This window comes from Aquarana catesbeiana, linkage group LG07 (genome assembly GCF_042186555.1).
Source record: "Aquarana catesbeiana isolate 2022-GZ linkage group LG07, ASM4218655v1, whole genome shotgun sequence".
In the NCBI taxonomy this organism is placed as follows: domain Eukaryota; kingdom Metazoa; phylum Chordata; class Amphibia; order Anura; family Ranidae; genus Aquarana; species Aquarana catesbeiana.
The window spans coordinates 10,966,939-10,983,222 of record NC_133330.1 but is presented as its reverse complement, the minus strand read 5'-3'; the positions used below and the strand labels follow the sequence as shown (position 1 = coordinate 10,983,222).

Below are 16,284 nucleotides of genomic sequence, written 5' to 3'. Positions count from 1 at the left end.
ACTGGAACTAAGGGGCCAAGCCCAACCCCTGAAAAACAACCCCACACCATAATCCCCCCTCCACCAAATGAATTGGACCAGTGCACAAAGCAAAGTCCATAAAGACATGGATGAGCGAGTTTGGGGTGGAGGAACTTGACTGGCCTGCACAGAGTCCTGACCTCACTCCGATAGAACACCTTTGGGAAGAATAGGGCGGAGACTGCGAGAGCCAGGCCTTCTCATCCAACATCAGTACCTGACCTCACAAATGCTCTTCTGGAAGAATGGTCAAACCTTCCCATAGACACCCTCCTAAACCTTGTGGACGGCCTTCCCATAAGAGTTGAAGCTGTTATAGCTGCAAAGGGCGGAGCCAACTCAATATTGAACCCTATGGACTAAGACTGGGAGGCCATTAAAGTTCATGTGCATGTAAAGGCAGGTGTCCCAATACTTTTGGTAATATAGTGTATTTATATTTATATAATTAGTCCTCTAGGATTTGTACAAAGGAAGAGGCACGTCAAAGCATCTCCATGAAATGAGCATGCGCGGGAAGATTTTCACCAGCTCCCACATCATTCTGGCGTAAACAAAAGCAGAAAGTTTTACAAAAGAAGAAAAAAAAGAAAGGATTTACCCGAATGGAGCAAGCCACGAGAGCGGAAAAAAACAAAAAAGGAGGAGGATGGGGGGGGGGGAGGGGGGCAGAGGTTTCCTGGGGGCCCAACCACACCAAACCCAACCTGCCATATCGCGGAGGAAGCAAAAACAAATAACCCAACGGAGGACCTCGCACGCGGCGCGGGCCCAATCCTGCCGATCGAACGGAAGCCCAGGTCAGGGTGGGATTGGCCTCCTTTTAGCTGTCCTCTCCGTTCTCCCCGGGGCCTTTGATAAGGCGCTTTTGGCCGCGCTTCCCTGCGGGTCCCTTGGGCTTGGCGAAGGCCTGTTTGAAGGCGTGTTGTTTGGGGTGGACTTCGTCGTAGAGGAACTCCGACGTCAATTCAGACCCGTCTTCTATTTCAATCTAAGAGACGGAAGAGAAAGAAGACACAATGTATCACTTCTACAAAGGCTTAAAGCCAACAGGCATGATAGATCACTGCCTATTAAATGACAATACTAAGTGCTTATAGGGGAATTTTAGGCTCCTTATATAATAAACAGGTTCACTTGCAACAATGACGTCGCAAGAAAATACGTAGCAGGGACAGGCGGCGGTTCTTGGGGTTCTAGGACTGTCATGGAGACAGTTGATCTCCTTGTTCTACATGGAGGTATTTGGAAGGCCTGGAGGTCAGTCAAACCAATAGATGTTCCAAAATAACAGAAATTAATGTCTCTTGTTCGTAGGAACACCCTATGTGAAGGAGGAGCCTGGAGCGCCACCGGGGGACCCCAGAAAAGGAGGACCGGGACCGCTCTGTACAAAACACTTCCGCAGAGGAGGTAAGTATGACATGTTTTGTTATTTAAAAAAAAAAAAAACCCTTTACAATCACTTTAAGTGTATGATTTACTATGTGAAAATATTTATGCTGGGGGAGGGTCCTACATGGGAACCACCAAGGATTGGGGCCTAAAGATCTTCAGACCTGCTAGATTTAACCAATTGCCGATGTTTGTATTAAAATGTCCTGGTCAGGGATTGGTTATACCAGGATCAAGGCCAGTGACCAGCTTTCCTGTAAAAGCGATGGCTTTACAGCCGCCCAATCAGTCCAGGACCACGGTAAGTGCAACTACTGCCCACAAAAAAGATGGAGGAACATGCGTCCCCCCCCCCACTCCCCCCCCCGGTGAATGATTCCAGAAATGACAAAATCACCATCAGAGCCGTCATTTATCATCTGTGCTTGATTAGTGCAGGGGAGACATCGGGGGTCTAATAGACCCCTGATGTCTCCATAAAGAGGACCTGTCACCTGTCCAACGCTATCACAAAGGGGGCTGTTAGTCTCCCTTGTAATTCCAATACATTTAAATCAATAAATAAATATTCCAATACATTTAAATCAATAAATAAATATTCCAATACATTTAAATCAATAAATAAATATTCCAATACATTTAAATCAATAAATACAAATTAAAAAAAAAAGGAAACATTTACATAATAAAATAAATGAACATAAATAATACTACATTTAAAAAAAAAACAATAAAAATGTTAATAAAATAAGTAAAAAAAAAAAAAAAAAAAAAAAAATTTAAATCAAACCCCAACCCCCCCCCCCCCCCCCCCGGGAATGTTCATCCTGCAATGTTACCTTCTTGGCGATGTCCAGCTGGAATTCCTGCTCCACGGACTCCAGGAGACGGTTCTTACAGCTGGAGTACAGCATGCGCTCCTTTATACTGCACTTGTATCCCGGCATGGAGTAGATGAACACTGCGAGCAAAAGAATCAAATGTATGACTCCAGGAGACCGGAAATACATGGCCAGAGGAAATCCGACAAGTACAGCCCCTCCCCCCACCCCCGAAAATACGACTTCCTCCCGGGTCATCAATCCCTTCCCGATACATCTTCTGAACTGAACTGCTCCGAGCAAACTTTTCTTCTATAGTTCTATGTGAACCCCATTATCACGTATGTATCTCCTCTGATGACTGAGAATACTCAGATCCATCACTTACTGCACCTATACCCTCCACTTACCCTAAACCCTCCACTGATTACCCTGTACCCTCCACTTACCCTATACCCTCCACTGATTACCCTATACCCTCCACTAATTACCCTATACCCTCCACTAATTACCCTATACCCTCCACTAATTACCCTATACCCTCCACTAATTACCCTATACCCTCCACTGATTACCCTAAACCCTCCACTGATTACCCTAAACCCTCCACTGATTACCCTATACCCTCCACTGATTACCCTATACCCTCCACTGATTACCCTATACCCTCCACTGATTACCCTATACCCTCCACTGATTACCCTAAACCCTCCACTGATTACCCTAAACCCTCCACTGATTACCCTATACCCTCCACTTACCCTAAACCCTCCACTGATTACCCTATACCCTCCACTGATTACGCTATACCCTCCACTGATTACCCTAAACCCTCCACTTACCCTATACCCTCCACTTACCCTATACCCTCCACTTACCCCAAACCCCACCGATTACCTTATACCCTCCACTTACCCTAAACCCTCCACTGATTACCCTATACCCTCCACTGATTACCCTATACCCCACTGATTACCCTATACCCTCCACTGATTACCCTATACCCCACTGATTACCCTATACCCTCCACTGATTACCCTATACCCTCCACTGATTACCCTATACCCTCCACTGATTACCCTATACCCTCCACTGATTACCCTATACCCTCCACTGATTACCATGTACCCTCCACTGATTACCCTATACCCCACTGATTACCCTATACCCTCCACTGATTACCCTGTACCCTCCACTTACCCTATACCCTCCACTGATTGCCCTATACCCTCCACTGATTACCCTATACCCTCCACTGATTACCCTATACCCTCCACTGATTGCCCTATACCCTCCACTGATTGCCCTATACCCTCCACTGATTGCCCTATACCCTCCACTGATTACCCTATACCCTCCACTGATTACCCTATACCCTCCACTGATTACCCTATACCCTCCACTGATTACCCTGTACCCTCCACTGATTACCCTGTACCCTCCACTGATTACCCTATACCCTCCACTGATTACCCTATACCCTCCACTGATTACCCTATACCCTCCACTGATTACCCTATACCCTCCACTTACCCTATACCCTCCACTTACCCTAAACCCTCCACTGATTACCCTAAACCCTCCACTGATTACCCTATACCCTCCACTTACCCCAAACCCCACCGATTACCTTATACCCTCCACTTACCCTAAACCCCACAAATTACCCTAAACCCTCCACCTACCCTATACCCTCCACTAATTACCCTATACCCTCCACTAATTACCCTATACCCTCCACTAATTACCCTATACCCTCCACTGATTACCCTATACCCTCCACTGATTACCCTATACCCTCCACTGATTACCCTATACCCTCCACTGATTACCCTAAACCCTCCACTGATTACCCTAAACCCTCCACTTACCCTAAACCCTCCACTGATTACCCTATACCCTCCACTTACCCTAAACCCTCCACTTACCCTAAACCCTCCACTGATTACCCTAAACCCTCCCCTGATTACCCTATACCCTCCCCTGATTACCCTATACCCTCCACGTACCCTAAACCCTCCACTGATTGCCCTATACCCTCCACTTACCCTAAACACTCCACTGGTTACCCTATACCCTCCACTGATTACCCTATACCCTCCACTGATTACCCTATACCCTCCACTGATTACCCTATACCCTCCACCCTCCACTGATTACCCTATACCCTCCACTTACCCCAAACCCCACCGATTACCTTATACCCTCCACTTACCCTAAACCCCACGAATTACCCTAAACCCTCCACCTACCCTATACCCTCCACTGATTACCCTATACCCTCCACTTACCCTATACCCTCCACTGATTACCCTATACCCTCCACTTACCCTCCACTTACTCGAAACCCCACGAATTACACTATACCACCCACTTACCCTATACATCCCACTTACCCTATACCCTCCACTTACCCCAAACCCCACCGATTACCTTATACCCTCCACTTACCCTAAACCCCACGGATTACCTTATACATCACACTTACCCTATACCCTCCACTTACCCTAAACTCCACTGATTACCCTATGCATCCCACCTACCCTATACCCTCCATTTACCCTATACCACCCACATACCCTAAATCCCATGGATTACCTTATACATCCCACTTACCCTATACCCTCTACTTACCCTAAACCCCACAAATTACCCTATACCACTCACTTACCCTAAACACTACACTGATTACCCTATACCCTCCACTTACCCCAAACCCCACTAATTACCATATACTCCCCTGATTATCCTATGCACCCCACTTACCCTATACCTTTCACTTACCCAATGCCCTCTACTTACACCCCTAACTTACCTATAGACTCCAGGTAGTCCCCTTCATGGGAGTGTTTGTACAGGAAGAAGTGATAGCGCGCTGTGTCTTTGGGGATTCTGCTTGGCAGATCTTGGATGTCTGTGTGTTTGGTGTGGACCAGGTCGATGGTTTCCTTTTCTATATCTAATTTCTGAAAAATTAAGAGAAAGCTCTCAAACAAAAGAAAAAACACACAACAAGCCAACTAGAAGACAACAACGGGAAGAAACACCCCCCACCCCCTCGCCGCCGCCCTCCGGTGCTTCTCCCATCTCGCCCGTGTGATCGGGGAGCCGGAGAATAAAAACGCCAGTGGCGGCGGTTTACCATAGAGCTGACTTGTGACAAGATGGTCCCCGGCCATCTCTATGACCCTCGGGGGCCGGAAGTGACGTCATGACATCACTTCCGGCACCGGCAGATATAAACTGACGTTTTTTTGCTGGGAAAAATTTTATTTTTGCTCTCAGGCTTTCCAGCCTAAGATAAGAGATGTTGGGTCTTATGGACCTCCGATCTCTCCGTATAGAGGACCTGTCATGCTTACATTCATTGTAAAAATTCATTGTAAAAGGAATAAAAGCGATCAAAAAACATTTTTTTAAAAGGGAAAGGTAAAAATAAATTAAACAATAAAAAAAAAAAAAAAAAAATTGAAAGTGCCCTCATCCACGTGTGTTCGCATGCAGAAGTGAACGCATACTTAGGTCGCGCCCGCATTTGTAGATGGCGTTCAAACCACACATGTGAGGTATCACCGCGAACCCAGACCTCCTCTGTAACTCAAACCTGGTAAACATTTTTAAAGCGTCGCCTATGGAAATTTTTAAGTACCGAAGTTTGGCGCCACTCCACAAGTATGCGCAATTTCAAAACATGAAATGTTGGGTATCTATTTACATAGTGTAACATCATCTTTTACATTAAACAAAAAAAAAAAAAAATTGGGCAAACTTAAGTGTTTTTTTTTTTTAATTCACAACATTTTTTTTTTTAAAACAATCGCATTTGAAAAACTCCCGCACAAATACCGCGTGAAATAGAAAATTGCAATGACCACCATTTTATTCGCTAGGATCTCTGCTAAAAAAAAAAAAAAAAAAAAATGTATATATTAGTTTTAGATTATCAATATATTTGCATTTTTTTTTATATATTTATTTATTTTTTAATTTGTTTTATACTTTCATTTTTTTAGTGATAATAGTTGTTTGTTTTATTAGCTATGTTTTACTTTTATCTTTTTAGATATATTTTGAGCTCCCAGCCTGGGTTATAGCACAAAATCTGCATTAGTTTTTGTTTATTTTTTATTTATTAATTTTTTGGTAAGTTTTTTTTTTTGTTTTTGTTTAGATTACTTAGATTCTATTTACCTGAGCCTTGTAATTCCCATGCCAGAGACGCCCTGTCCCTCTGCACGGGGTCCCGGCTCTTGATTGGATGTATATATAAAACATGTAGCAGAGGAATGCCAGAATTGGCCCATTATGGAAGCGGTTAAAGTGAATGTACTGGGGTTTGGTTTGTACCTATTTTCTATATTGGGGCCAAGACCAAATGAAGAAAAATGAAAAAGGATACTATATTATATTAGAATTATATTATAATCCTGTGGTGCATTCTTCCTTGTAGCCACCAGGTGGCGCATTATGCTCTTTCCATATAAAGTACAAGGCTACCATGAGCCACTCGATGGGAATAATTGATAACAGATTGTTCGCTGGACATTCATCCGTCTGTATTTTACAGAATTTGCAAAGAAGATTTGCCCTTCATATTTAACAAGATTCGCCAATCACCATATATAAATATAATAAAAAAAAATTGAATATAAAAAAATAAACTAAAAAAACCCAAAAACTAAATAAAACAAAAACAAATGCAGATTCTTGTGCCATAACCCGGCCAGGGAGGTCTGTGACTCACCAATTGGATGTAGTTGATCTTCTTCTGTTTCAGCAGCTGGACGGCTTGCTCCGCCTCCGGCCTGAGCGGGAAGGACAGCCCCTGCAGAGTCTGCTGTTTGCTCTCCACACTGATCTCCGTCTTCACCTGCAGAAAGACGTAGTCAGGGAAGAGGAATGCCACACTGCTCTCACTGACACCCCTCCCCCTCCTCCGCCCCCCCCCACCCCCCCACCCCTTGACCCAACGCTCACCTCGTTTATCTTGATCTGCTGCAGTTCCCGCTCGGCTGCGGTAAGGGGCGCTGGCGCAGCACAAGAAGAGACGTGTTTTTGGTACCCGTTGAAAGCAACTTCTTCCTGCCACGCAGAGAAACACAGTTACATCCTGGAAATGCGGAGATATCTACAGATCCAATACAACACCCTCAGTTCAGTAGTGACCCGGCCTTTCTATAGGTGTGAGGTGCGCTCCACCCACAGCTGATCATTCAATGTTTAGTGGATTCTGGACAAACCACTAATGGGTTCTCATAGTCAGAGGTGAGATCTTGTGTGCCGGAGTCTCTAAATTAGGGAGTGCCCACAACATAGAAGATGTGGACCACAGACAGCCCAGACAAAAGGACAAACGGCCCAGACTTCAGTCAGGACTTATTTATCACATGACTTGTAAATAGATACATGAAAAGTGAGCTACATGACTACTTATAAAACTTCTTTGATCGGACTTCTCCAGTCCGCACCTTCCTGCTATGTTCATTATCCTGTACCCCTGCATGGGTGAATATTTGTCAAGATGTTATGCTTATTACAATAAATATTGTACCAGAAAAGCGAGCTACATGGTTCCTTCCCACCATCTGATGAACCATTGTTGGACGACCTGACGAGCGTTTGTCGGGCCACCCGATGGACCTTTGGCCGGGCCACCCGATGGACCTTTGGCCGGGCCACCCGATGGACCTATGGCCGGGCCACCCGATGGACCTATGGCCGGGCCACCCGATGGACCCATGGCCGGGCCACCCGATGGACCCATGGCCGGGCCACCCGATGGACCCATGGCCGGGCCACCCGATGGACCCATGGCCGGGCCACCCGATGGACCCATGGTCGGGCCACCCGATGGACCCATGGTCGGGCCACCCGATGGACCCATGGTCGGGCCACCCGATGGGCCTTTGGTCGGGCCACCCGATGGGCCTTTGGTCGGGCCACCCGATGGACCCATGGTCGGGCCACCCGATGGACCCATGGTCGGGCCACCCGATGGACCCATGGTCGGGCCACCCGATGGACCCATGGTCGGGCCACCCGATGGACCCATGGTCGGGCCACCCGATGGACCCATGGTCGGGCCACCCGATGGGCCTTTGGTCGGGCCACCCGATGGGCCTTTGGTCGGGCCACCCGATGGACCTTTGGTCAGGCCACCCGATGGGCCCTTGTTGGGACAACCGATGGACCTTTGTTGGGCCACCTGATGGACTTTTGTTGGACCACTTTATGGACCTTAGTTGGACCTATTCCTTTACCTCTACTTGTCTACACACAGAGACCAAGACAGGACAACGCTACTGGACTGGTGGTAACATGAGAAGAGAGCACGGCCCATGCGCACTAACCTTTAGCGTCCCAAACATTTCATCTTTGATGTGTCCTCCTCCGAACTCTTTCTTCACAGTCATCCTGGTTGCCGCGTATAACATCTTCAGCCGCACCTGTCAACGATGCAATAATGAATGTTATGTTTGTCTCTGGAGTTTTTCAGAGCAAAGGTCTGGTCCTGGGTGGGGGGGTTAGGGAAGACATTTCCAGATACATAGCTGACTTCCTCTCCATCAAACCTCACTGAATTCTGAAATCTATAATATTGAAAAGTCAAAGAAAACATTTTTGCAACAGAATCCAGCTCTCAGCCTCCTCCGGATTTCTTTTGGCTTATTTGCTGCTGTTATTGGCTACATTTGTTCCCCATGGTCCACACTGTAGGACTGTAGCTTGCTAGCTTTCTTACACCTGAGATGGACTGTGAGATTCTGGGATTTGTGGTGTGCATAGAGAATGGTGGCGGTGGCAAGTCAGCGAGTTTGTGCAACTTTGGAGACGCACAAAGAACAGAACTTTGTGTCTGCGTCTTGGTGGGGGAGGAGTCTGGGAACGTACCGGGGAGTGATCGGGTGACCATGACAGGAAGAGCCACTCGAATCCCTGTGCATTCTGGCTGTCCAGGCGGTAGAGGATGTAGCATGGCTGCGTGTCGTCCAGCAGCGGGAGGATGAAAGTGTCGTAGTCTTGGTCCCAGTTATGTCGGAGGTCCTTGTGTGCGCCCAACACCAGCTGCTCTGCACGGAGGGGAAACAACAGACACCATTACCGATTTACCATTCCCATGTACCGTCCTGCTGCAGGAGGACTGATCCCAGCATGGCTATCTGCCTCATCTTGTAATACTGGGTGATTGCACCTTAATTACTTGCTCCACTTACGCTACCACCCATCATGTTTCTCACTACAGTCTCTGCAGTCCCATGGACCCTTCACTCTCCCCTCTTCCTCCATGGACCCTTCACTCTCCCCTCTCCATCCATGGCCTCCTCACCAACCCCTCTCCCTCCATGGCCTCCTCACCAACCCCTCTCCATCCATGGCCTCCTCACCAACCCCTCTCCATCCATGGCCTCCTCACCAACCCCTCTCCCTCCATGGCCTCCTCACCAACCCCTCTCCCTCCATGGCCTCCTCACCAACCCCTCTCCATCCATGGCCTCCTCACCAACCCCTCTCCATCCATGGCCTCCTCACCAACCCCTCTCCATCCATGGCCTCCTCACCAACCCCTCTCCATCCATGGCCTCCTCACCAACCCCTCTCCATCCATGGCCTCCTCACCAACCCCTCTCCATCCATGGCCTCCTCACCAACCCCTCTCCATCCATGGTCTCCTCACCAACCCCTCTTCATCCATGGCCTCCTAACCAACCCCTCTCCCTCCATTGCCTCCTCACCAACCCCTCTCCATCCATGGTCTGGTCACCAACCCCTCTCCACCCATGGCCTCCTCACCAACCCCTCTCCATCCATGGCCTCCTCACCAACCCCTCTCCATCCATGGCCTCCTCACCAACTCCTCTCCACCCATGGCCTCCTCACCAACCCCTCTCCACCCATGGCCTCCTCACCAACTCCTCTCCACCCATGGTCTGCTCATCAATGCCTCTCCATCCATGGCCCCCTCACCATCCACGGCCCCCTCACCAACCCCTCACCATCCATGTCCCCTTGGGATAAAATCACCATCTTCAATGACCACTGTTTGCAAACAACAGACCTTAGGATTTGCCCCTTTCTGACAAATCAATGGGTATATTTCTCCTAATAAAATCAAATACTCCTGCACTTATCTTTAGAGAATATATATATATATATATATATATATAAATATATATATATATATATATATATATATATATATATATATATATATAAATAAAAGGGGTCCTTCTGTACTTACAGGGTTTTTGTAAAGGAATAAAACAAAGAGAAATGTTCATGCATTGCAGAGATGCACTACGGGTGTTTTAATAATTTTTCTCTGACATTTGGTTTAAGGAGTTGGAAAGTTCCAAAATAATTGGCTTCAGTCCTATAATCATCCCCAAGATTGGCTTCAGTCCTATAATCAGCCCCAAGAGGGTGACTTTCCCCGGGAACTTCTCCGGTCATAAGGTCATCCATGTCAGAGGGATTACAGGCTCCTCACTTCCCTGGACTGCTGAGAATTTTAACAACAACTTAATCACCCTCATTACAGGCGGCTGTGCTGGGGGAAGGATTCTCATTGGATGGAAGAATTCTCATCTGGTGGTAATACAACACTGACTACAAAGAACGGGTCCGTACAGACAAACAAATTCCCATTCCAATTCCACCCCGGTTTTGGAAAATAATAAAAATTAAGTTAAGGGGTATCCCCATTTTGTACTCCATATACCTTTTGTATTGACTCAGACATTCATTTATTATACACTGGATGGGATTGTATCTGAGTTTTCTGTGATCTACAACACTTGTTTTATCCACACCGAGAGGCCTCTGCAAAGTTACCTAAATTCCGGGTAAATTATCCACTAGGGACAGTTCCTGCTACTTCACACATTTTAACAGAAACTACTCCCCCCATCCATCTCTCTCTCCCCATTTCCCTTCTATCCATCTTTTCTTCGCTATTCCCTTTCCATCCATTTCCACAACACTGTCCCCTCAGCATATCCTCTTGATCCATCACCCCCTCATCACGTCCTCTCCATCTATAACACTTTCACCATCCCCTCTACAACCATCTGCCCATCATTGTCCCCTCATCATGTCCTCTCCATCAACAGTTCCATCTCCATTCATCTCCCCATTACTATTCCCTCCCCATCCATATTGCTCTCACCATGTCTTCTCAAACTATCACCTCCTCAATGTCCCCTCTCAATCCATTGTCCTAGCTCTGTCTCCCAATCACTGTTCCCCTCTCCATCCATTGTCCCCTAACTCCTACACATTTTAACAGAAACTGCTACCCCCATATTCCCTTTCCATCCATTTCCACAACATTGTCCCCTCAGCATATCCTCTTGATCCATCACGCCCTCATTGTTCCCTCTCCATCCACAGTTCCATCTCTATCCATCTCCCTATCACTGTTATTCCCTTCATTATGTCCCCTCCATTAATCTTCCCATCTATAGTCCCCATACCATGTCCTCTACATCTACCACTCTCGCACCACCCCCTCTATATCCATCACCATTCCCTCTCCATCTACAATCCCATCTCTATCCATCTGCCCATCACTGACACTTCTCCATCCATATTCCCCTCATCACGTCCTCTCCATCTATAACACTTTCACCATCCCCTCTACATCCATCTGCCCATCACTGTCCCCTCATCATGTCCTCTCCATCAACAGTTCCATCTCCATTCATCTCCCCATTACTATTCCCTCCCCATCCATATTGCTCTCACCATGTCTTCTCAAACTATCACCTCCTCAATGTCCCCTCTCAATCCATTGTCCTAGCTCTGTCTCCCAATCACTGTTCCCCTCTCCATCCATTGTCCCCTAACTGTCCCCTCGTTACCCATCTCCCCATCGCTGTCTCTTCATCATGTCCCCCATCATGTCCTCTCCCATTTATCATTCTCTCACCGTCCCCTCTATATCCATTGTTCCCTCTCCAGCCATAGTCTTATCTCCATCCATCTCCCCAACACTGTCCCCTCTCCATCCATAGTCCCATCTTTTAGCCATTTCCCCTTCACTGTCCCTTCTTCATCCACATTCCCTTCATCATATTCCCCCCATCCATAGACCCCACACAATGTCCATTTCATCTACCACTCTCTCAACAACCCCTTTACGATCATTGTTCCCTCTCCATCCATATTCCACTCATCATGTCCTCTCAATCTGAAATATTTCAATGTCCCCTCTCCATTCATGGTCCCTCCCATCTACATCCATGTCCCCATTACTCTCCCCTCTTCCATGTCCTCTCGATCTATCACCTACTCAGTGTTCCCTCTCCACCCATTGTCCCAACTTTATCCATCTCTTCATTTTCATCTCCTCTCTATCCACATTACCCTCACCATGTCCTCTCCATCTATCACTCTAACAGTCCCCTTCCCATCCATTGTCCTCTCATTGTTCCCTCTCCACCCACTGTCCTCTCACTATCCATCACTTAATTACTGTTCCCTTTCCATCCATCACCTCATCCTTTTCCCATCTCTATCCATCATCTCTCCACCACTATCTGTTCCATCGCCCCCTCACCATCCTCTCTATCCATGGTGCCCTCGTTGTTCTCACTTAATCCATTGTCTCCTAAATGTTCCCTCTTCATCCATAGTTCCCACACAATCTGTCCACTACCTTACATCCTTTCCATCCTCCTTCTACACCATACTCTATTCATCACCTTTACACCATGCCCTCTCTACATCCCCCCTTACCCTCCCCTCTCTATCCATGGGCCTTTCACTGACATCTATCTACTCCCCATCTGAGGCCCAGTCACTGATCCATAACCATTCATGGCCCTCTCATCAACCCACTGCTCCTCAATGTCTCCTCTCTATCCCTGAACCTTTCCCCCTTCCCTCACAATCCACAGTCCCTCAACATGTTCTCTCTTTCCAACAACCCTTTACCATCTTTTTACCTATGGGACCCACACTGTTCCCATGTCATGGCGCTTCACTGTCCCCTCTCAATCCATAACTTCCTACCTGTCCTCTTCTTAATCTGTAAGTCCCCTCCTGTCCTGTTCTTCATCCAGGAGTTCCTTCCTGTCCCCCTCTCCATCCAGGAGTTTCTTCCTGTCCCCCTCTCCATCCACGAGTTTCTTCCTGTCCCCCTCTCCATCCACGAGTTTCTTCCTGTCCCCCTCTCCATCCACGAGTTCCTTCCTGTCCCCCTCTCCATCCACGAGTTCCTTCCTGTCCCCCTCTCCATCCACGAGTTCCTTCCTGTCCCCCTCTCCATCCACGAGTTCCTTCCTGTCCCCCTCTCCATCCACGAGTTCCTTCCTGTCCCCCTCTCCATCCACGAGTTCCTTCCTGTCCCCCTCTCCATCCACGAGTTCCTTCCTGTCCCCCTCTCCATCCACGAGTTCCTTCCTGTCCCCCTCTCCATCCACGAGTTCCTTCCTGTCCCCCTCTCCATCCACGAGTTCCTTCCTGTCCCCCTCTCCATCCACGAGTTCCTTCCTGTCCCCCTCTCCATCCATGAGTTCCTTCCTGTCCCCCTCTCCATCCATGAGTCCCTTCCTGTCGTGTTCTTCATCTATGATTCCTTCCTGTCCATCTAGGAGTCCCTTTCTGTCCTGTCCTTCATATAGGAGTCCCCTCCTCTCCTGTTCTTCATCTAGGAGTGCCTTCCTGTTCTTCATCTAGGAGTCCCTTCCTGTCCATCTAGGAGTCCCTTCCTGTCCATCTAGGAGTCTCTTCCTGTCCATCTAGGAGTCTCTTCCTGTCCTGTCCATCTAGGAGTCTCTTCCTGTCCTGTCCATCTAGGAGTCTCTTCCTGTCCTGTCCATCTAGGAGTCCCTTCCTGTCCTGTCCATCTAGGAGTCCCTTCCTGTCCTGTTGTTCATCTATGATTCCTTTCCTGTCCTGCTCTCCACTTATGAGTTCCTTCCTGTCCCCTCTCCATCCACGAGTCCCTTCATGCCCTGTCCTTCATCTTCCACGAGTCTCTTCCTATAGCATTCTTCACCCATGCACCCTCACCATCCCCTCAGGATAACACTCACCATCTTGGATGACCACTTTTATAAGCCGAATGGATCCATTCCGCGCCTTGGCAAAGAACTCCTTCAACTCTGATGTGGCTAGAAGAACCAAAAACATGCCGGTAAGTAAAGCAGAAAGAGGAGAATGGAAAGGCCTCTGGGATGACACTTGAGAGGGGAGAACTTCTGGCCGTCTGCGGTGGATCAGCAACTAATGGGGAATACTGGATGAGAACATGTGCTAAACTTGATCATCTCCCTGACAGCATAACCTCCCAAATATAGCCTAGGCTCTGAGGAGGGAGGGTGGAGGGGGGGGCCTGGTAACCGTCTGCATAATACACAACATCCATCCTGTGCACAGAATAAACAAGGCCCGTCACTGGGTCATTAAAGATGCCAAACAAATTCCCTTTTATTTGGTAACTTTTTACATCACTTTTGCACGTTACATTTAGGCAAACGTCTCTCTTTTATTGACCAAAGTCACCGGTTGGAATGTTTGCCGTCAGTGTTCCTGTTTACAGCTCAGTTCCCGGGACCCTGTCACCACTTTACAAAGCCTTGTGACACGGCCGCTGTGTGCACAGAAATAGCGCGCTAGTCATCGAAGGTGACCCCGAGAGCGTGGCTTGTAATAACCTATGAGACAAACACCACCACACACAGGACCATCCCGCCATGTATGTCTGTCCACAAAGACCGGACCACCGCGCAATGCAAAGCCGGGAATTAATGCCGGGAACAATGACCTGTGACATCACCGGCAAGGACAAAGCGGGGGGGGCAGGCCTGTCCGACAGAACGCTATGTACGATCACCATTGGGGTGTGATTACTAAACTCAACTACAACTACCAACTACAACTACCTACCAACTACAACTACCTACCAACATCAACTACCAACCAACTACAACTACCAACCAACTACAACTACCAACCAACTACAACTACCTACCAACATCAACTACCAACCAACTACAACTACCTACCAACATCAACTACCAACCAACTACAACTACCAACCAACTACAACTACCAACCAACTACAACTACCAACCAACTACAACTACCAACATCAACTACCGACCAAAATCAACTACCGACCAACATCAACTACCTACCAACTACAACCAACTACAACTACCAACCAACTACAACTACCTACCAACATCAACTACCAACCAACTACAACTACCTACCAACATCAACTACCAACCAACTACAACTACCAACCAACTACAACTACCAACCAACTACAACTACCAACCAACTACAACTACCAACATCAACTACCGACCAAAATCAACTACCGACCAACATCAACTACCGACCAACATCAACTACCTACCAACTACAACCAACTACAACTACCAACCAACTACAACTACCTACCAACTACAACTACCTACCAACTACAACTACCTACCAACTACAACTACCTACCAACTACAACTACCTACCAACTACAACTACCTACCAACTACAACTACCAACCAACTACAACTACCAACCAACTACAACTACCAACATCAACTACCGACCAAAATCAACTACCGACCAACATCAACTACCTACCAACTACAACCAACTACAACTACCAACCAACTACAACTACCTACCAACATCAACTACCAACCAACTACAACTACCTACCAACATCAACTACCAACCAACTACAACTACCAACCAACTACAACTACCAACCAACTACAACTACCAACCAACTACAACTACCAACATCAACTACCGACCAAAATCAACTACCGACCAACATCAACTACCTACCAACTACAACCAACTACAACTACCAACCAACTACAACTACCTACCAACTACAACTACCTACCAACTACAACTACCTACCAACTACAACTACCTACCAACTACAACTACCTACCAACTACAACTACCAACCAACTACAACTACCAACCAACTACAACTACCAACATCAACTACCGACCAAAATCAACTACCGACCAACATCAACTACCTACCAACTACAACCAACTACAACTACCAACCAAC

General features: G+C 47.3%; 1 protein-coding gene across 1 annotated transcript; it reads right to left on the bottom strand.

Annotated features, from left to right (window-relative positions):
- Positions 1 to 689: 689 nt before the first annotated feature.
- Positions 690 to 14,353, bottom strand: LOC141102666 (twinfilin-2-A; the record flags this gene model as incomplete). Its single annotated transcript, XM_073591578.1, is given in 8 exon segments — positions 690 to 1,012; positions 2,256 to 2,377; positions 5,053 to 5,203; positions 6,982 to 7,107; positions 7,215 to 7,319; positions 8,588 to 8,683; positions 9,129 to 9,307; positions 14,276 to 14,353. Coding segments are annotated over 8 exon segments (1,025 nt in total), but the record flags the coding sequence as incomplete, so codon positions are not given.
- Between the last annotated feature and the right edge of the window lie 1,931 nt (positions 14,354 to 16,284).